The sequence below is a fragment of the Carcharodon carcharias genome, chromosome 17 (assembly GCF_017639515.1).
Source record: "Carcharodon carcharias isolate sCarCar2 chromosome 17, sCarCar2.pri, whole genome shotgun sequence".
Lineage (NCBI taxonomy): Eukaryota > Metazoa > Chordata > Chondrichthyes > Lamniformes > Lamnidae > Carcharodon > Carcharodon carcharias.
This window is the reverse complement of record NC_054483.1, coordinates 18,485,562-18,508,523: the sequence shown is the minus strand read 5'-3', so window position 1 is coordinate 18,508,523 and position 22,962 is coordinate 18,485,562. Positions and strand designations below refer to the sequence as shown.

General features: G+C 44.8%; 1 protein-coding gene across 2 annotated transcripts in view; it reads left to right on the top strand.

Moving 5' to 3' along the window:
• The window catches only part of LOC121289941 (leucine-rich repeat transmembrane neuronal protein 4-like), a 345,090-nt gene that overhangs the window by 261,716 nt on the left and 60,412 nt on the right, over positions 1-22,962 (top strand). Inside the window, exon 3 of one of the 2 annotated variants that reach the window (XM_041209949.1) lies at positions 2,033-2,047. The exons of the other annotated variant lie outside the window; for it this stretch is intronic. Within the exon in view, the coding sequence (XP_041065883.1) occupies positions 2,033-2,047 (15 nt within the window). The remainder of the gene's footprint in view (positions 1-2,032; positions 2,048-22,962) is intronic. 2 annotated transcript variants of the gene reach the window in all.

Sequence of the window (22,962 nt, the reverse complement as noted above, 5' to 3'; positions counted from 1 at the left end):
TGCAATCTCATCGAATCCTCCCTGAACCCTGACACCTCCATGATGCCCTACCTATTTGTCAAGGCTGTTTTCCTTCACCTCTGAAGCTTCTCGCACTTCCGCCCCTAAACGACTCTCAATGCTGCCAAAATCCTGATCCATGGGTTCATCACTTCAGGACTTGACTTGTTCAAAAGTTCCCTGATTTCTCCAGCAAATCCCGCCCTCACTGGCCACAGCTCATTCGGAACCTCTAGATCTTGGACTCACAACTTGATCATCTCTAACCTTGCCACAGGCTCCTGCGCATCAGCAAGTTGACTGATGAGTCTGGCCTTACCTCTGAAGATGTGCCCAGCTGTCGGTACAACCTGGGCATAAACCAATAACATTTTTCAAGAGACAGAAAGACTCACAATTAGACAGTGCCTTTCACAACCTCAAGATGTCCCAAGAAGCCAACAAAACAAACATGAAAATCTGAACAAGAGTCTTTTGGACTCAAAACGTGAACTCTGTTTTTCTCTCTCTAAAGACACTACCAGACCTGCTGAGTTTTTTTTCCAGCACTTTATTTTTGTTTTTATATGTAAACGCGCTTGAAATTTAGTCGCCATTTAGTTTGATTTTAATATTCCCAGATTTCGTCGATCTTTGAAGTCGTCAATCAAATCCTTTGTCCAAACGGGACTCGGTCCCCCAAACTTGCGAGTATCCTCCGGTTGCGCTTGTTTGTGGTATTGGATGGAAGGGATTTGATGTTGTCTCTTCACATGGAGAGCAGAATATTTTTTCTAGACACAACAGAAAGTAAAATCCTTGGGCTGGAGGTCGTGCTCCATTGCGTCGGTTTTCTCGGTTCAAAAAATTGCGGAAGTTGAAATGCAAATTGCGTTCAACACAACTCATTTGCGTTACTTTTTTCTTTAAGCAATGCCTCGCTGGCCAGATTCCGCCCACATCGAATTCATTAGCATTGGGAGTTTCTGCTAACTGCACCCGCTTGCACCTCATTCAGGTAGCACCAAACGTTCATCTTCAAGGACACTATTTTTGGCATGTCTTGAACACGTTTCTTTCTTTCATTTACTCAGGAACCCACGACTGTCCCGCATTCCAATTAGAAAACAGCAGTGCATATATTTTAATTGATTTTGCAGTCATTCAAAATTGGAGCACCAACAGATGCTGAACTGACGCTAATTATAAATCCCATTTCGGTTGTGATTATCAAAACGCACCAAGATACCGCCTTTCAATCCATCAAGGAATATTTCTTTGAAGCAATTTTTCTTTAAAGAGTTACATTTTAAAATACAAAAACAAAAATAACTGGAAAAACTCAGCAGGTCTGACAGCATCTGCGGAGAGGAGCACAGTTAATGTTTAGAGTCCGTGTGATTCTTCATCAGAACTAAAGAAAATTAGACACGAGGTGAAATATAAACTGGTTGGAGGGGGTGGGACAGGTAGAGCTGGATAGAGAGCCAGTGATAGGTGGAGGCAAAGAAGAGATTGCTAAAGATGTCATAGACAAAAGGACAAAGGGGTGTTGAAGGTGGTGATATTATCTAAGGAATGTGCTAATGGGGACATTAAGGTTAGAAAGCAGGAGGAGCAAGTGACAGATGGCCCTAGTGGGGGTGAGGCAGGGGGAAGGGATGAAATGGGCTAAAAGGTGAAGATAAAACAATGGATGGAAATAAATTTAAAAATAATAGAAAATAGGTGGGAAAAGAAAAATATAAAAAAAATGTTGCCCAATCACGTTGATTCATGGCAGATTTTGCATTCAGCGCGATGCACATGAGTCTGAGTGGAATGTGAGGGGAAGAAATCGACTTTACGAAATGGGTGCCAATTGCACTGGAATCAGCAATTGAGACCAAAGTGGAAACTCAGTGGTATTATTCTGTTGAACAGTTTGTAAGAATTTAAAACAAATGAGCCACACTGAGACCTGCTCAATAGTTTCTGCTTCTTTGACTGGATGTTTATGGTCAAGTGTTGGCCAGGTTAAATTTGAATGATTGAATAGCCTCCCCAATTGCAGATTCCGTCACATGCTGTGCCTGGATGATGTTTCACTGAGTTGAAACTTAAACTTTTCAGACTTCAAGAAGAAGTGCACAATGTTGGTTCATCATTTGCTTCCAGCTCTTGATTGTTTATGCTGACTTAGGATTGGTTCGCCACTTTTCTGGGCTCCAGTCGCTGCCTATTTTCAGGCTGGTCATGTTCGAATGAGATTGGAAAGATCATAACTTCACATGGGCAAAATGGAGACGGTTTTTGGGAGACACTGGGTGCATTTTTCGAGTCCAACTTTCGAGTTTTGCCCAAGGAAGAAACTCGAGTCCAATTTCTTCCACCTTCAAGCTTCAAGATCACCCTTGTGCTCGCTGACCAAAACAGGCTCCTGGTCCGGCAACATGTGAAAATTCAAACTTACACCCTTGTTTTCAAATCTCTCCCTGAGCTCAACCCGATCTGTTTCCTTAACTTCCTTCAGCCCTATAATCCTCCGGGATATCTGCATTCCTCCAATTCTGATCTCTTCAAATACATCCCTGATTTTGACTTCACTTCCACTGACGGCCATGCCTTTAGTTACCAAATTCCCTCCCAAAACCCCTTTGCCTTACTACCCCTCTCTTTCCTCTTGTAAGATATTTTTTTAAAATGCAACTCCCATCTGTCCTCATATTTCTTCATGCGGCTCTGCATCAAATTGTGCTGATAACACTGTGATGAAACACTTTGAAATGTTTTACTATGTTAAAGGCACTATCCAACAACACTCAAGAAGCTCGACAACACCCAAGATGAAGCCAGGTTGCTTGACTGGCACTCCATTCACCAACTCAAACATGCGCTCCATCCGCCACCTACACACCATTTCGGCAATGAGAACTATCTATAAGATGCACTGCATCAAATCGTCAAGGCTCTTTCAACAGCACCTTCCAAACCCATGACCTCCATCACCTAGAAGGTCGAAGATAGCAAGACGTCGGAACGCCACCTGCAGCAAGTTCCCCTCCAATTCACCCACAATCCTGACATGGAAATGTGGCAATGTTCCTTTTATGTTCATTGGATCCAGATCCTGAAACTCCCTTCCTAATAGCCTTCTGGAACTGCAGCAGTTCCAGAAGGCAGATCATCACCAGCTTCACAAGGGCAATTAGTGACAATCTCCAGAGCTGATTGTCTATCTATAACATAATGCTTGGAATACTTGTCAGCCCATTTCCATATATCTTTGTGTTAGCAAGTTGGCCACCAGCTGCATTTTATGAACATGATGTAAGAAAGTAAGAAATGGGAGCAGGACTAAGCCAATTGGCCCCTCAAGCCTGCTCCAACCATTCATTTTGATCATGGCTGATCTAATTGTGGCCTTAACTCCATTTTCCTGCACAGTCTCCATAGCCCTTGACTTCCTTGTAGATCAAAAATCTGTCCAACTCAGCCTGGAATAAATTCAATGGCCCAATTTCCGCTGCTATCTGCAGCAGGGAATTCCAAAGATTAACAACCCTCTGAGAGAAGAAATTCTGCCTCATCTCTGTCTTAAATGGGAGACCCCTTGATTTGAAATTGTGCCCCCTCATTTTGGATTCCCACACAAGGAGCAACATCCTCTTAGTCACCATGTTGTCAAGCCCCTTCAGAATGGTATATGTTTCGATAAGATGATGTCTCTTTCTTCCAAATTCCAATGAGTATGGGCTGAACTCGCTCAACGTTTCCTCATGCAACAATTCCTTCATCCCAGGGATCAACCTCGTGACCTTTCTCTGAGCACCTCCAATGCAAGTATAACCCCCTTTCATGATATAGTCCACATAATTGGTGCCTCCCTTGGTTTTAAAATTATTGTCCTACTTACTTAAACTCTAAATGTTTTGGGCACATCAGATGATCCCTAGAATATAGCAGGTTGAGAGGCGATTGGATTGAGGTAGTTCAGATTTTGGAATGAATTGATAGGGTAGATGGTGATAAATTTTCCTTTGGTGAGGGAGTTTGGGCCAAGGAGATGTAACCTTAAAACTAGTATCTTTCAGGACATTCAGGAGAGAGCTTAGGAGAGATAACATTACATAAAAGGTAGTTGCAGTATGGAACCTGCTCCCACCAAAATGCCAGCTCACTCTATAATGCTAACTCTGAGATCGATAGGTGTTTGAGAGCCTAGGGATACAAAAAGGATCTAACGTCAAGGCAGATGGATGGCGTTGAGATAGAGATCAGCCATGATCTCACTGAATGACAAAACAGGTGCTTCTGTTCCAATACACATGCGCTGGAAGTTACTGTCTGATTTAAGTACAGTTTGCCTCACCATTATTTCCATAACAAAATCTGACCCTTTAACCACTCAGGAACTCTAGTTTTGAGAAATAAAGGCACAATTTATGATCCATGGAGAGCTAAATTTATGGAATTATTTTATCTGGATTGTGTAAGAGCTCCAAGGAGCCCTTTTAGCGTTCGATAAATAGGACAGGACAGGATAATAAAATATTATGAATGTAGAGAATCAACACAGCATGTGACGATAAAGCTTAACTGTTCTAATGCTATTGAATAAAATATTTATTCTCTCCAATTTTATCACACACGGGCACTGTATAGCATGCTATTAAGTTGTGAATGTTAATCAAGAAACTTGTTGACAAAAAAAAGTAACTTTCATCATTCAATTCTTAGGATTAAAAATATTCTACACTTGAAACCTGAGCTTTAAAATTGAATTTCAAGCAATGGACTGAAGTGCATGTTAATAATAATTTAAATTATTTGTTTCTGACTGTACTTAAATATATATATATTATACACACACAAACAAATACATAAAACATTCATGTCTGAATTCCTCCCTTTCACTGTTGAGCTTTCTGCCATTCATGATGCTATGTATCTTTAGCAGTTACCACACTAAACTGCGGTGACCCACTTGCTGCATAATTTGCCAACCCGATTGCCCACATGACTAAACATTAACAGCTCACAGATAGCACCAGTAAATAAGTAATATTCACATTTGCATTGGATAAGCACTTGAAGGGGAAAAAAACTTGTAGGGCTCTGGCGATATCTCTGCTGAAGAGTTGGCACAGGTACAATGGACCGAATGGCCTCCTGTGTGTTGCGGTTCTCTGGTTCTATGAACTTACAATCAGCTTTAGCACCAAAATGAAGTGGGCACTGATAATTACATGATAGAACTTATTTAAAACAGCTACATGCGTATAGAAACCGACACACAAGAAGATGGTTGTGGTTGCTGGAGATCAATCAACTCAGTTCTAGAGCATCACTGCCAGAGTTCCTCAGGGTAGTGTCCTAGGCCCAACCATCTTCAGCTGCTTCATCAATGACCTTCCCTCCATCATAAGTTCAGAAGCACTAAAAATGCTGGAAATGCACAAATCAGTCAGCAACTGAAAGATATCGGGGTGTGGAATGTGAACATCTGAAATGTTCGCCTGATTCTCTCTCAGAGCTGCTGCTTGTCCTTTTTTTCCATTCATTCACAGGACATGGGCCTCACTGGCTAGGCCAACATTTATTGCCCATCCCTAATTGCCCTTGAGAAGATGGTGGTGAGTTGCCTTCTTGAACCACTGCAGTCCATGTAGTGTGCGTACACCCACAGTGCTGTTAGGAAGGGAGTTCCTGGATTTGCTGATGATTGCACAATGTTCAGCACCATTCACAGCTCCTCAGATACTGAAGTAGTCCATGTCCAAATACAGCAAGGCCTGGACAATCCAGTCTTGGGCTGACAAGTGGCAAGTAACATTCACACCACACAAGTGCCAGGCAATAACCATCTCCAGCAAGAGAGAATCTAGCCATCGCCCCTTGATATTCAATGGCATTACCATCACTGAATACTCCCACTATCAACATCCTGGGGGTTAGCATTGACCAGAAACTGAACTGGACTAGCCATATAATTATTATGGCTACCAAGAGCAGGTCAGAAGCTAGGAATCCTGCAGCGAGTAACTCACCTCCTGACTGCCCAACCATCTACAAGGCACAAGTCAGGAGTGTGATGGAATGCTCCCCACTTGCCTGGATGAGTGCAGCTCCCACAAACTGAAGAAGCTGGACACCATCCAGGTCAAAGCAGTCCGCTTGATTGGCATCACATCCACAATCATTCATTCCCTCCACCACCAACGCACAGTAGCAGCAGCGTGTATGATCTACACGATGCACTGCAGAAATTCGCCAAGCCTCCTTCGGAAGAACCTTCCAAACCCACAGCCACTACCATCTGGAAGGACAAGGGCAAAAGATACATGAGAACAGATTCCACCAACTGGAAGTTCCCCTCCAAGCCACTCAGCATCCTGACTTGGAAATACATTGCTGTTCCTTCACTGTCGCTGGGTCAAAATCCAGGAACTCCCTTCCTAACAGCACTGTGGGTGTACATACACTACATGGACTGCAGTGGTTCAAGAAGGCAACTCACCACCATCTTCTCAAGGGCAATTAGGGATGGGCAATAAATGTTGGCCTAACCAGTGAGGCCCATGTCCTGTGAATGAATGGAAAAAAAGGACAAGCTGCAGCTCTGAGGGAGAATCAGGCGAACATTTCAGATGTTCACATTCCACACCCCCATATCTTTCAGTTGCTGACTGATTTGTGCATTTCCAGCATTTTCAGTGCTTTTTTCAGATTTTTGGCATTCCCAGTTTCCTTGTTTATTTCATGCACAGAACCATTATGTATTTTACAACATCAAAAACCGATTTCCATACAAAATAAATAAAAATCAAGACTTGTATTCGCTTTGCACTTGGTTGACATCTCAGAAGTAACTCAAAATGCATCACATGAGAATTACTTTAACGCAAAGTGATTGTTGTTACAATGGTCATGAGATTTTAAGATTTTAAGATGCGAAAAAAAAGACCAAGGAGCTAATGGGTGAGTTGAAGGAAGAATGTTGGCCAGAACACCCAGAGGTCTCTTTGCCCTTCTTTTGAATAATGCCGTAGGATCCTTAATGTCCTTCTGAACCAGCTTTGTTTCATAAAAAGTTCAGCCTTTCTGACTAAGATGATTCTGATTAAGATGAGTTTCAGTCTAAGTTATATGTTCAGGTCCTGGAGTGAGGCTTGGACCCACAACCTCCCGACTCAACGGTGAGAATGTTCAGTATCTGTTTTTGTTTCTTTCATGGGATGTGGGTGTCGCTGGCAAGGCCAGCATTTACCATAAGACCATAAGACCATAGGAGCAGAAATTAGGCCATTCGGCCCATCGAGTGTGCTCCGCCATTCAATCATGGCTGATAAGTTTCTCAACACCATTCTCCCGCCTTCTCTCCGTAACCTTTGATCCCCTTACCAATCAAGAACCTATCTATCTCGGTCTTAAGTACACTCAATGACCTGGCCTCTACAGCCTTCTGTGGCAATGAATTCCATTTGTTGCCCACCCGTTGAACTGAATGCTTGCTCAGCCATTTCAAAGGGCAATTAAGAGTCAACCACATTGCTGTGAGTCTGGAGTCACATGTAGGCCAAAGCAGGTAAAGATGGAAGACTTCCTTCCTAAAGAACTTTAGTGAACAAGGTGAATAATCGATGATAGTTTCATAGTCATCATTACAGAGATAGCTTTATATTCCAGATGTATAAATTGAATTTAAACTCCACCAGGTGCCATGGTGGGATTTGAACCCACGACCCCAAAGCAATAGCCTGGGCCTCTAGATTATTATTTCAGTGACATCACTACACCACCATCTCCCCAACTGCGTATCTCCAGAAAGATAAAACAGTCACTAATAAATCCAACAACGAACCTTCTTCACTCAAAGAGTGGTGAGAATGTGAACTGGTTACCACAGGGAGTAGTTGAAAAGAATGGCACAGATACATTTAAGAAGAAGAAGCAAGTCAGAGAGAAAGGAATAATAGAGGCTAACACTGATAGTCACATGAGGAAGAGTGGGAGGAGGTTCGGGAGGGCCATCAATGCCCATGGATTGATGGGGCTTTCTCTGCTGTATACTCTCCATAAAATTAACAACCTTACTCCAAGTCGTGGATCCTTTGCTATTGTCTCCAATTTGAAATCCTGGCAATTTGTCTCAAATATAGAGGCTTATTTTCCACTTGCTACTGGCATCATTATAAGCAAAACTCCCGGTGAATGATAGTCCCATTACTGCAAGTACTTTGTCATAACAGCATTTTGGAGCCAGTGTTCTTCATAATGTGTCCCACCTGGAAGTTTTTTTTGTTTAAACAATTGCTTTGTATTTTTCTTCATTTTGCAAATCACAGAAGCGTTTTATATTCATTAGGCAGTAAACATTGAGGATTGGAATAAAGAAAAGCTACAAGCAGATAGAAATTCCCCAATGGTTTTCAGCTATATGCTGGCAATAATTCAGAATCTTGACAGATTCTGATAAGGATGAACCAATACAAACTCATTGGCCCTGTGACTAAAGGCACATCATGGTGCGATGGGGAGCCATACAGAGCAGGGGGGGGGGGGTGGTGATGTGTCACATCCCTTCTCTGTAGTTGGTTTGTTGACTCTCAACTTGGGTGGTAGCAGGAGATATATACTGACCCCTGAAATCAGGAGTCTAAAAAATAAGCAAGGGTTCATTATGAGTATCCAATGATGTCACATGAGAATAGGATTGGGCTTGACATATGAGTTTAAGAAATAGGAGCAGGAGGAGGCCATTCAGTCCCTCAAGAATTTTCTGCTGTTCACTGGGATCGTAGCTGATCTTTAACCTCAACTCGACTTTCCTGCCCTGTCCCCGCTCACTTTTGCTCACTTTTGAGACCCACAGATGGAGCATGATCAACTGGATAAGGTTTGTGTAAGGACCTTACATTATCTCCTGCAGTGATAAATAAGACTTTGTCATTTTTGCGCTAAGAATATTATATTCAGTTCATCGGTGCAGTGATATCTTGTATTGCTGTTCAGGATGAAAGTCTTGTAATGGAACCATATACTCCAGCAAAGAGCCTGAACCTTCAAAAGAGGAGTGGAGACAAGGAGGTGTCTTTCTTTTGTAAAGAGTTGAGGGCACATTAGAGACAATTGTGGGGGATGGTGGGGTGAGCCTTACTTGTTTGGGTAAAACCTGACCCCAGTGTACTGAAGTACAATTTAATAGACTTGAGTGGAGCTCATGGAATTATATTGACTCCTTCAGGAGAGGAGTGAAAGATGGAGGAAGGAACAGAGAAGTGAGCCATGAAAATGTTGAAGTATAAGCAAAAAGAGATTCAGTAACAATGCCTCATTAGCACCTTTTGAACAGGGCTAATCTTCTCATGCTGTGAGTCTCGTCCGCTCCCATCACAATGCACTGGATTCCCAGTGCATCATGATTCCTGACGTGTAATCCAATTGAAAAACAAAAACAGAATTACCTGGAAAAACTCAGCAGGTCTGGCAGCATCGGCGGAGAAGAAAAGAGTTGACGTTTCGAGTCCTCATGACCCTTCGACAGAACTCGAAACGTCAACTCTTTTCTTCTCCGCCGATGCTGCCAGACCTGCTGAGTTTTTCCAGGTAATTCTGTTTTTGTTTTGGATTTCCAGCATCCGCAGTTTTTTTGTTTTTATCTCTGTGTAATCCAATTGCTTTGGCTAATAAAGATCAGCGTGGATTTAAAAAACATTTCCTGTGACACTAATATTCAGTCATTACCTTGTTGTTTGAGATCAGCTCCAGCGGTTTAACAAGACAAAATAGTGTTCTTTTTCTCCATTATCCCCTGCAGTGATAAATAAGACTTTGTCATTTTTTGCGCTAAGAATAATACATTCAGTTCATCAGCACAGTGATACCATAACAAAAACAGAATTACCTGGAGAAACTCAGCAGGTCTGGCAGCATCGGCGGAGAAGAAAAGAGTTGACATTTCGAGTCCTCATGACCCTTCAGCAGAACTAGGTGAATCCAAGGAAAGGGGTGAAATGATACCATATATTACTTTCACCCTGAATCCTTGTTCAGGATGGAAGTCAGAGGCTGTTTGGGTTGCACTTGACATTGAGGTGGCATGAATTTTAATAGAATTGTCTTTACGTTAACAATAAGCGAATGATAGTTTGCAAGGCGATTTTGTGATGATGTCTTATGCAATCAAATATTAAAATGGTGGGTTCTGCACCCGGCTGTGCTAGAAAAAACCGAGTCAGGAACTCTTGCTTCAGCATTGCATGCAAATTCAGTCATGTCAGTGCATATCTGCAGTCGCTACTTTTGCAAAGCCAGTTTCTTGACACATCGATTACTTGTTTCACGCATGCTGCTGAAGATAGATGCTTCTCAATCTCCTGGCAGTTTGCTCTGTGCTTTTTTTTGTTAAATCCTTCTTTCAAGGTGCTGATTTAATGAAATTTCCTCTTTGTCACAGGATAGCCTGACCTTGTTTGTGAAGTATTTATTTCCCCCCTTTTTGTGAGCTAAGTAAAATAGTTTAAGGCCCACTGTGGCCGGTCACCTAAGCTGGGCAACAAAGAGAAGGAAAGTTAGTGAGTCACATAGTGATAGGTTTTTTTTATATGCGTGTGTCATTGGCAAGGCCAGAATTTATTGCTTATCCGTAATTGCCCTAGTGAAGCTGGTGGTGAGCTGTCACCTGGCACCCCTATGCTTGCTGCCATACATTGGATCCCAACCTGGCAATGCCTCGATTTTGAAATTCCCATCTCTGCACTCAAATCCCTCCATGGTTCCTTCAAGATGTCTGTGTCCATCAGTCCCTCTCCCTCTTTCTGTCTTTCTGTGAGAAGTAGGAGCAGGGGTTGGCCATATGTCCCCTTGGGGCCTGCTGTGTCATTTATGGTCAAAAAGGCTTACAGGAGTCTGGGCTTTATAAACAGAGACATGGGCCATGGGAACCATCATGGGCAGGATGGAAAATTTGGTGACCCAGCAAAAAAACCTTCATTGACCAGAAAATCCCAGCCATAGAGTATAAAAGCAAGGAAGGTAAGGTGGGCCTTCATAAAACACTGGGTCAGCCTCAATGGGAATATTGTGCCCAATTTTGGTCACCACTCTTCAGGAAGGATGAAGGCTTAGATTTGCAAGAACAGTTCCAGGGATGAGGGCCTTCAGTTACAATTAATACAAGTGCTGAGTTTGTCCAACAGTTTCTGTTTTAACTTCAGTTACGAAGGTTGAAGGAACTGTCATTGCTTTTGTTGGAGAAGGGAAGGTTGAGAGGAGATTTGATAGGAGTATTCAATATCATGAGAAATCTAGGCAGAGTTAATAGGGAGAAACTGTTCCCACTGGCAGAAGGGTCAAGAATCAGGTGATTGGCAAAAGAATCAAAGACAACATGAGGAAAATCTTATTGCGCATCACAGGGTTAGGTTCTCGGATGCATTGCCTGAGAGCATGGTGGAGGCAGATTCGATTGCGGCAAGCCATAAAGGGAATTGGATAAGCATCTGAAGAGAAAATAAATTGCTGAGCTACGGAGAAAGGGCGGGTGAATGGGATTATCAGAGTGGCTCCTGCAGAGAGTTGGCATGAACATGACAGGCTGAACGGCCTCCTACTGTGCCGCATGGTTCTATACATGTACAATTTTTCATGGTCGGAGGTATCATCATAAAAGCGCCAGTCACTAACTCATTAACAAACTATTGACGGGCACCTAAATGCTTCTGTTGTGGAAGCTCATTCAAGAAATGTATTCATCAGAAGTATTCAAGCATATAATATTTAACAATCTGGCTGACAGCACTTAGCCTTTGCGATTAACATTATGAATCAACTAGAACTGTGAGATAACAGCAGTTTAAGCTGCAATAATCCTGTCTATAGACAGACTTCGTTATTTGTAAACCTCTGAATGCACTCTTAATTGTTCGTCCACAATCAACTTATCAAGGGGGATAACATCTGTTTTACTACAAAACCCAGTTGATGCTCTAAGTGGTGTTTGGTAACACTCCCATCTCTGGGTCAGAATGTTGTGGGTTCAAGTCCTAGTCGAGGGACACGAGTAAAAGTGTAGGCTGACATTCCAGTGGCAACATGCTGATGGAGTGCTGCACTGGCCGATGGGCAGTCTTTGTGGATGAGACATTAAACTGAGGCCCCATCTGCTCTCTCAGGTAGATGCAGAAGTTTGTACGGCACGTTTTAAGGAGGTACCAGTAGAGGTCTCCCCAGTGTCCTGGCCAAGATTCACTCCTTGACCAACATCAGTGAAGCAGATGATCTTGCCATTATTGCATAGCTGTGTAGCAGATTACTGTGTGCAAATTGGCTGCTGCTTCTGTGACATTACAACAGGTGCTACACATCATAAAAGTGCCTCATTGACTGTAAAGGACTTTGGGGTGTCCTGGGGTTGTGAAAGGTGCTATAGGAATGCAAGTTCTTTTTTAAAAAAATTTCTTCACTATTATCTTTCCTTGGGACACATTTGCTGGCATTGGTCTACCAGCCCTCTGGTCAGTTGTAGTCAGATTCCACGCTACATAACATTGTGCTTACAGTTTCTTGAATCACACCCATTTGCACATCAGCTCTGTGCCCACTGACCAGCTCTCATCCCCAGTCCGGCGACAACCCCTCCATTGTAAAATTGTCATCCCTGTTTTGAAATCTCTCCCATCACATCAACCCCCCCACCCCGCCCCCAACTCCCTACCTCTCCAACCTCCTGTAGCCCTCCAACTCTTCAAGTTATCCACACTTCCTCCAATGCCAGCTGATCACCTCGAAATTAATCACTCCACCCTTATCAGGCCTGTCTTCAGATGCCAAGGCCCTAAGCTCTGGAATCCCTTTCCCACATCTGTCTGACATTCGAGTGCTTCCTCGTCTTTCAAGCCTCTCGATAAAGCCTACCTCCTCAACCAAGGCTTTGGTCGCCTATCCTGTGTCTTGGTGTCAAATTTTGATGATAATGCTTTTGTCAAGCACCCTCGGAGATTTTTGCTCCATTCGGTGTTATAATGCAAGTTGTTGTTGTTATTGTTATGACCAATATTGTCAGCACAGAGCAATGGTGAAGGCATGGGACTCGGTGATTGTGCCTCAAGCGCTGCTTGGTTGAGATCAGCACAGTCCGTGGTTGAAATTTGTTGTTCTATCCGGCTCAGGACCACACTGCATCTTTCAACAATCAACCTTTTGGGGAGGGGTGGGGGTTGCAAATATGGGGCGGAATTTAATGCCCTCCCCAATGTGCATTTAGACAAAGGGAGCCATTAAACCGGGCTGGAGAGGGCGGGACCAGGCCCTGCTGCCTTCCTGTCTCGGGCCCAATTAAGTCTGGGGGTGGGTAGGCACGTGGACAGCCTCCCTGACCCAACACCAACTGAGGCCCTTAAGGAGCGCAACTAATGCCCATTTCAGGACCTCACCCCACTGCCACTATTCAGATTGGTGTGGGGAGCTCGGAAAGCAAAACCCCATCCAGTTGTATGCCGGCTCGCACCAGAAGGCGGGAGGGCGAGCATGAGTTAGGGAGGGTGGGGGTGAGTTGGCAAGGGTGGGTCCTTCATTGGCAGACACTCAGTGCCTGATTGAGGGTCCCAGCATCAGTTGTGGGGGCAGTACTGGGGGGGGGGGGGGTGTCCCAGCTACCGCCCTCCCCCTTCTTCTACCCCTCCCTCCACCCCCACCCGCCCCCAGTCTGCGAACCCTTCCCCGTCATCCCCTTCCTGCCCGCAGCTCAGCTGTGGCCTTAGGTACCCCTTCGATCCCGGGAGCTCGCTGGGCGCAATTCTGACACGACCACCGCTCCCGTTGGGCGTGATCTGTGGAGAGCTGCCAGCCTCTGATTGGCCAGCAGCTCTCAGCAGCTGGTATGCCCAACAACCCCCCCACCACCACCCCCCCCCGTCCTTGATCCGGAGGAAGACTTGCTGCTGGCCATTACCAGCCTGACTGGCACTTAATGCAATGGGCTCTCTGACTGGTGGGCACAACCCCACCCCCTTGGTTTAACTGTGCCCATCATTCCTCATTGTGTTCCTGTTAACCATACCAAACCATACAGAAACACCATCAGCAGGACCCTCTTTTATTGCTGAGCAGGAGCACCTTTCATCTTGATTCATTTTCCCCTCACAGCCAAAGAACTCTTCAGCCCAGTGATCCGTTTCGTCTTGAGGCTGGACTTCGAGCCAGGGCCGATTCAAAAGCTTAATGATTACCTTTAGATCAACTTACATTTGCAATAGGGACTCGGTGAGGGGCGGGTGGGGAAGGAGGCAGGTAGCTCCTCCGGGGAAATCATCGCCGATCGGGGCAAACTGGATGATGGAGGCACATCCAGTCGGCACTGCTTTGGACTTCACACGGTAAACCAGACCACACAGCCACCAGCCCCAAAAAGCAGGCAGGTTTCTTCATTTTCCTACTCCCCTTCCTTGCGATGCAAAGAATTTAGCCTTTGCCCTGGAAGGCTCACCATTTTATCAAGCGTCTAAATTTGCTTATGCGGATTGCAGAAGAAGATTAACGGGGTTGTGGGGGTGGTGGGGGGAGGAAGAAGACCTTTCAGTAATTCTGGGCTGCACAGGAAAGGGAAGGAGGCGAATCATTTAGCAGGGGTGGCCCACTCTGACGGCAGTTGAAAGCCAACAAATTTAACTTCCACAACATGGAACCCAATTATATTTACCAAATAGGCCAGAGATCCTCTGCCAATACAGTATGGAAAGTCATCTCCACTACTCTTCCAGATGTCTTCAAGTCCCCGTTTCTCAACGTTGTTTTCGTTCTGTCCCACGGGAGTTAGTTGCATATTTTCTCGCAGAGAACAGCAAAGGCTGTGAAATGACACCATGCGATTATCAGTGTAACACGCACGTCTGAGATTCCACAGACACTATTTTCACCACGGCGTGGTGTCACTGAGTGTCAAGAAGGCCTGTCAAGCCATTCCCACCTCTGATATTCGCAGAGTGCAACTTCGGGGCTGAAATGATTGAAGCGCGGTCTAGCGTCCAAGTGGCAATTCTACTTGCCAAATTCTACCATACCAAATGTCGGTTATTCATACAGCCAAGCCACACATGCATGTGACAGCCAGATACATCTGTGCAACGCTGAAAAATGGGAGAGATGGCGTATCCATGCAATAACAGTGTACACACACACACACACACACACACACGCGCACATACATTCCATACATGACATCAACCCCCACACCAAGTGTGCAGCATCCATACCAACGCACATACTTTATCCACTGAGTAGTGCATTTCACAGCAGAGAGCGCTTTCCCGCCACCAGAGGCAACAAGCTAGTCAACCTTTACCCTTCCAATCCCAGGGACAGTGACCCTCGCTGGCAGGTACGTTACAACTCCAGGCCATGTACCAAAATGACTAAAGAGGTGGTCCTCTAGCTGCCCGTGTGAATTTCAAATGAACGAACGCCCGAGGGTTATTTTTGGCCAATTTCTGTCCGCCTTGCTTCTCGGTCACAAGAAGATGCAGCCGCACGCTGGACCCCAGCTCGCTGGAAGCTGGTCAATCATCGAAACCTCACCCAAGTGGCCATTCTTCATGTGCCAACCTCGACACTAAGTCCAGGCAAACTACCGGCAGGATCACAGCCGAGTTCAACCATACCCTCAATGACAGTTTGCAGGTGAACACGAAGGGGCAAGGACACCAAGCCAAGTATTCCTTAAAAAAATCTAAAGAAATAGGAGCAGGAGGAGACCATTCAGCCCATTGAGCCTGCCCCAACATTCAAGGTCATGGCTGATCTGATGGTGGTCTTAAGGTCACTTTATTACCTGTCCCCCATAATCCTTGACTCCCTTGTCAAACAAAAATATGTCTAACTCCATTTTGAATATATTCAATGACCCGGCCTTCACTGATCTCTGTGGAAGAGAATTCCAAAGGCCCAGAAGGAAAAAGCAGTTTGAACCAGTACTCCTATTTCCCAGTTTTTCCTGGTGTTCCATTTGAAAGAATACAAGATCAGCCCGGACTAGTATGCTTATTTCCCAGCTTTTACTGTCTTTTTCCTGCCGGGGCCGTATGACCCTTAGTTAATCAAGAGCATGAAGCCAATGGATAACCTTTAATGCAGCAGCAAATGACTGCAGGTGCTTGGAAAGCCTAAATTAAAGCTCAGCACGTCAGGCAGCATCTGTGGAGAGAGAAACAGAGCTAACGTTTCAGACTGAAGGCCTTTCACCCAGAACCGGAAATTGTTTGAGATGTAATGGGCTTTAAGCAAGTACAGAGATAAGCTAAGGAAGGGATGGGGAAGGAGCAGAAGCGAGGTTCTGGGATAGGCTGGAAAGCAGGAGAGAGGAGAGACGAAGTGACAAAAGGGATGATGGTGCAAGGCATAAAGGTGGGTGCGAATGGGGCAATGTCACAGACCTTTCCCTGCCCTCCTTCCCCAGCCTCTGTACTTGCTGAATATCTCTAACTTTTTTCAGGTCTGATATAAGGTCATTGACCTGAAAAGTTAACTTTGTTTTTCTCTCCACAGATACTTTTGACCCACTAGTGTTTACAGCACTTTCCGGGTTTTTTTTTCCCCTCTGGTAGACCACTACCACAGTTCCAATCTGAGATCAATTAACTTAGCAAAAGCCTAAGGATCGACCCTGGGACTTCCCTGGTCTTCATGGCAGAGTTGCATGCCATCCAAATTCACATGGCCCTCTGAGGTACACTGTTAAATCTGCTTTGGCAGTTTCTCAGATAAAGCCAATGGTTTTGCTGCACGTCCTGCAACGTTTGTACTCATCTTTTGGTCAGCAAGTGGATCGGAATGGCAGAAATGTTAATCCTGCTGAAACATCCGAAGGAACAGGCTGGGCAAGCTGTAAATCCTCGGAGATTTTTGACAAGGGAACAGTGTTCCATCATCTAACTTTCAGACTCAGACTCTTAACTGTGGCACTGACACACATCTCTTCAAAGGACTGAGATGACAAACACTCAAAAGTCTTTTATCAAAAGCAGGTCAGTAATGTCTTTCCCTTTCATAGCTCCCCTTCCCCCAACAATAATCGATGGCTTGAAAAGGCTCCTTCTGTTCCCACTTATTTTGATTCCTGGTACTTACAGACTTGAATTCTGAGAGAAACACTCTATCTTTTTAAGATGAATTGCTAGCAAAGCTATAATTCCAACGCGTGCAAAGCAAGGTGTCGTTAATCATGATTGGACACATCCCAGTCGACTGCATTTCTTTTAAAAAAAATACTTCCATAAAGAACATCCAACTTCATGGAAAAAATGTTGCATTTCGCATACCTCAGAGGAAGCAATCCTGTGTTTCAGACTCTGATACCATGTGTCATATACTGTGTGCAATATATGGCTGCAAAACAATGGTCAAAGGATCACAAAATGATACAGAAGGAGCCACTCAGGCTATTGTGCTTGTACAGAGTCTTTATGAGAGCCAACTCGTCCCATCCCTCCATGTCCTTACCCTATGACCCTGCAAATTGGGCCTTTTCAAGTGTTTCTCCAATTCCCTTTTGAAAATTATTGTAGGAGCTGCTTCCCACACTCATCCAGGCCCAACAACCCCACTGCAAATCTCTACAACTGACCTGGTCTGAGACTCTGTCAGTGTTGAATCTCAGAGAATAGCCAGGTGGTTTCAATTAACCTCCGTGTCCCGGTGTTTAACTGGGAAAAGAAATGTCAGCCAGAGCGCTGCTTGAGGTGACCCTCTGCTGAAAATGGTGTGGGTGTGAACACCACAGAGTCAGAATCACAGAATTATTATGGTGTAGAAGGAGGCCATTCGGCCCATCATGTCTGCACTGGCTCTCGGAGCATTTTAACTTAGTGCCAATCTCCTGCCTTTTCTCTGTAACCCTGCACATTGGATGATTAGTTAAATAGAAACAATGCCCTCTTGAATGCCTCAGTTGAACCTGCCTCCACCACACTTCCAGGCGGTGCAATCCAAACCCTAACTGCACGCTGTGTGAAAACGTTTTTTCTCACCTTGCATTTGCTCCTTTTGCAAAACACTTCAAAACTGTGCCCTCTGTTCTCAGTCTGTTTACAAACTGGGACTGTTTCTCCCTATCTCCTCTGTCCAGACCCCTTATGATTTTGAAAACTTATTTAAAGTTTCCTCTCCAAGGAAAACAGCCCCAACTTCTGCAATCTTTCCTGATAACTGAGGTGTCTCTTCCTGGAACCATTCTCATAACCTCTTCTGCATTCTCTCCAATGTATTCATATCTTTCTTAAAGTGTGGCACCCAGAATTGTACACAATGCTGCAGCCGAGGCCTAAGCAGTGTCTTATATAAGTTCATCATAACCTCCTTGCTCTTGTACGCTTTAGAAATAGCTCTCTCTACCTGTCCTGCCACCTTTACTGACTTAGGTACATATGCACCCAGGTGTCTCTGCTCCTGCACACCCTTTAGAATAATGTCCTTTATTTCATGTTGTCTCTCCATGTTCTCTGTACTAAAATGTATCACCTCACACTTCTCCACACTGAACTTCATCTGCCACCTATCTGCCCACTCCACCAATGTATCAAAGTCTTTTTGAAGTTTTACACTGTCCTCCTCACAGTTTACAATTCTCCCAAGTTTTGTGTCATCCGCAAGCTTTGAAGTTGTCCCCTGCACACCAAGACCTAGATCCTTTATATATATCAGGAAAAGCAAGGGTCCCAATACCGACCCCTGGGGAACTGCACTACAAACCTTCTTCCAGCCTGAAAATTACCCATTAACTATTAATCTCTGTTTCCTATCCCTCAGCCAATTTTTGTATCCACGTTGCTACTGTCCCTTTTATTCCATGACCTATAACTTTCCTCACAAGTCTGTTGTGTGGCACTGTGTCGAACACCTTTTGGAAGTCCAAATACACCACATCAATGGCCTTGCCCTCATCAACCATCTCTGTCACCTCTTCCAAAAACTCCAGCAAATTAGTCAGACACGATTTTCCTTTAAAAATCCATGCTGACTCTTCCCAATCAATCCAGATTTTTCCATGTGACAATTAATTCTATCCCAAATAATTGTTTCTTGAAGTTTCCCCACCACCGAAGTTAAACTGACTAGTCTGTAATTGCAGGGCAGATCTTTACAACCTTTTTTGAACAAGGGTGCAATGGTTGCAATTCTCCAATCCTCCAGCACCTCCCCCGAATCCAGGGAACATTGAAAGATTATTGCCGGTGCTTCTGCAATTTTCACTCTCACTTCTTTCAATATTCTTGGATGCATCTCATCCAGTCCCGGTGCCTTAACAACTTTAAGTATCAATAGCTTATCCAATACCACCACCTTATCAATTTTAAGCCCTTCAAGTGACTGAGTTTCCTCCTCTGTCACAATGGCCTGGGCAGCGTCTGCCTTGTAGGTAAAGACAGATGCAAAGTATTCATTTAGTACCTCAGTCATGCCTCTTGCCTCTATGTGCAAATCCCCTTCTTGGTCCTTAATCGGCCCTACGCCTCCTTTTACTACCCTTTAACTATTGATGTGCTTATAGAATCACTTTGGGATTTCCTTTTACATTAGCTGCCAGTCTTTTTTCATAATCCCTCTTTGCTTCTTGTATTTGGTTTTTCACATCCCTCCTGAACCTTCTGTATTCAGCTTGCTTCTCAATTTATTTGCTACCTGACACCTGTCATAAGCACACTTTCTCCTCTTTAACTTAATTTCTACCTCCTTTGTCATCGAGGGTGCTCTGGATTTGTTTGCCCTACCCTTCCCTTTTGAGGAAACATACCTTGAATGTGCCTCTTTGAAGGTAACCCATTGTTCAGCTACTGTTTTTCCCAATAACCTTTTGTTCCAGTTTATCCAGCCCAGCTGTATCATGCCCCATTAATGTCCATTCTGTGCCAGTTGATTATTCTTACTCTGGACTGACCATTATCCTTTTCCACTGTAATCCGAAACCTTATGATAAAATGATCACTGTTCCTTAAATGTTCCCCTCACTGTCACTTGATTTACTCGGCCCACCTTATTTCCAAGAACCAGGTCTAGCAGTGCCTCCTTTCTTGTTGGACTGGACACCTACTGCTGTAGGAAATTCTCCTGAACACAATTTAAGAATGCTTGTTCCTCACTGCCCCTTACACCACCACTATCCCAGTCTATATATGGGTAATTAAAGTCCTTCATTACAATTACACTGCGATGGTTACACCTCTCTGTAATTTCCTTGCAGATTTGTTCCTCTATATCTTTCCCACTAGCTGGTGGTTTATACATTACACTGAACAATGTAATTGCATCCTTCTTATTCCTTAGCACTAGCCAAATCGATTCTGTCCTTGAATCCTCTGACACATCCTCTTTCTCTAGTACTGCAATACTCTCCTTAACCAAAAACATCACCCCTTCTCCTTTTTCCCTTTTCCTATCTTTTCTGAACACCTCGTAACCAAGGGTATTTAACACCCAGACCTGCCCTTCCTTAAGCCGTCACTGCCACAACGTCATAATCCCACAGGGCAATCTGTGCCTGTAACTCCCCAATTTTATTAACTATACTCAGTGCATTCACATGCATGCAGTGTAACCCTGAATTAGACTTCATTGCTTGCTCCCTTACTCCGACTCCAACCTACTATTCTCTATTTTAGTGCTATCTGCCTCTCCCAGCATTCTGTGCACCCTGGTATTACTTTCTAATATTCTTTCCTGGTTCCCACACCCCTGCTGCTGAGTTAATTTAAACCCTCCCCAACAGCACTAGCAAGGAACTCAGTCCTGGCTCTGTTCAGATGCAGCCCGTCCATCTTGCCATCTCCACCAGGTCCAGTTCCAGTGTCCCAGGAATCTAAAGCCCTCTCTCCTGCACCATCTTTCCAGCCACACATTCATCTGTCTTATCTTCCTATCTCTGTTCTCACTTGCACGTGGCACTGGGAGTAATCCAGAGATTACTGCTTTAGAGGTCTTGTTTGCTCATTTTCTACCTAGCTCCCTAACTTCTGATTGCAAGACCACATCCCCCTTCCTACCTATGTTGTTGGTACCAATGTGGACCACGACCTCTGGATGTTCGCTCTCCCCCACATGAATGCCCTGCAGCCGTTTTGTGACATCCTTGACCCTAGCACCAGGGAGGCAACAAACCACCTGGAGTCACGTTGACAGCTGCAGAAATGCCTGTCTGCTCCTGAACTAAAGAACCCCCTATCAGCACTACCCCTTGCTCTTCTTCCTCCCCTCCTGTACAGCTGGGCCACCTGCAGTGCCACGGACTTGGCTCTTGTTGTACTCGTCCGAGGATCCATCACCCTCACCGATATCCAGAATGGAAAACCAGTTAGTGAGCGGGACCTCTGCGGACTCCTGCACGACCTGCCTGCTTCTCTTGCTCTGCCTGGCGATCACCCATTCCCTATCTGCCTGCTTGCCCCTAACCTGCGGCGTAACCACCTCTCTGAACACGCTATCCCCGTCGCTGTCTGCCTCACAGATGCACCTCAGTGACTCCAGCCGCTGCTCAAGCTCTGAAATGCGGAGCTTAAGCTTGTGCAGCTGGTGAGGGAAGCTTAAGCGACCTTCCACACAAATGAACAGACGTCCAGTCTTTGCTCAGCCCATGAGCAATGGTCAGATCGATCACGTACCAGTGAATGATATCCATATGATATTCCAACAGGAGTCAACACCTCTTGGAGAGGATGGGAGAAATTAGTCCAAGTTGAGGTGGCCCTATGTTACATGCAAACGGACAATGAAATTACAACTTCTGCAGTGGCAGCCTTCAGCCATTCAGGAAGGCTTGGATAAGACCATAAGACCATAAGACATAGGAGCAGAAATTAGGCCATTTGGCCCATCGAGTCTGCTCCGCCATTCAATCATGACTGATAAGTTTCTCAACCCCATTCTCCCGCCTTCTCCCCGTAACCTTTGATCCCCTTACCAATCAAGAACCTATCTATCTCAGTCTTAAATACACTCAGTGACATGGCCTCCACAGCTTTCTGTGGCAATGATATTCTCTTGCAAAGATGCTGCCTGGAATAGAAACCTGTCACGCAATGAAATACGACACATCCCTCATAACTCAATCTATTACGTCCAAATAAAAGCCAAACCACAATTTGACAGCAGAATGCAGCACATGCCAAGTCAATTACTCACAGAGCAAACCTTGTGTGTAGACTGTGACTGTCACTCACAGGTTAGCTTTGCAAGAGATCCCTACACCCATAAGAAACACAGACCAGAGCTATCCTGAAAATTAAGGGGAGATCCTGTGATTCCATATTCCTCGGTGGATCACCAAATCAAGGCTGTTGTACCATAATTGCAAGGTGCCATCTCTCCAGTGATGATAATATTTTTGAGCCAATATATTTGCCACTGGAACACACAATGTTACATCCTCTGCTCCACAGCAGATTCTATATGTAATTAAACTTTGATATGTCACATGTGAACTAAGGCCCATAGTTCAGATCACTGAGGTTGAAAAGGCAACATCTTGACATTATTTAGTGTCCTCACTAGAGCAAAATATGCCAAGGCAGGGGCGCAATCAAATAAAATTTGACACTGAGGCACATAAGGAGAGATCAGGGCAGGCGACCAAAAGCTTGGTCAAAAACGAAAGTTTTAAGGGGCACCTTAGAGGAGGAGAGAGAGGTAGAGGGCATCGCTCCCTCGAAGCTGTACAGGTGTGTAACCATTGGGAACGTGCCATGCAGGGAGCAAGCCGACAGTGCACAAGCAATGTCCCTTTTAAGGTGCACGCATGTGCTGCTGCACAGCGACCTGAAAAGAACCGTGCAGTGCTGTAAACTGGCACAGCGAATGGAAATTAGAGGCAGCATCGGTAGAGAGGTGGGGGAGCTGAGGGATGAAATTCCCAAGGTTAAGGCACAGCTAAAGGCACAGCCGCTCGTGGTGGAGTGATGGGAACTGAGGATGTGCAGGAGGCCAGAATCGGAGGAGATCTTGGAGGGTTGAGGGGCTGGA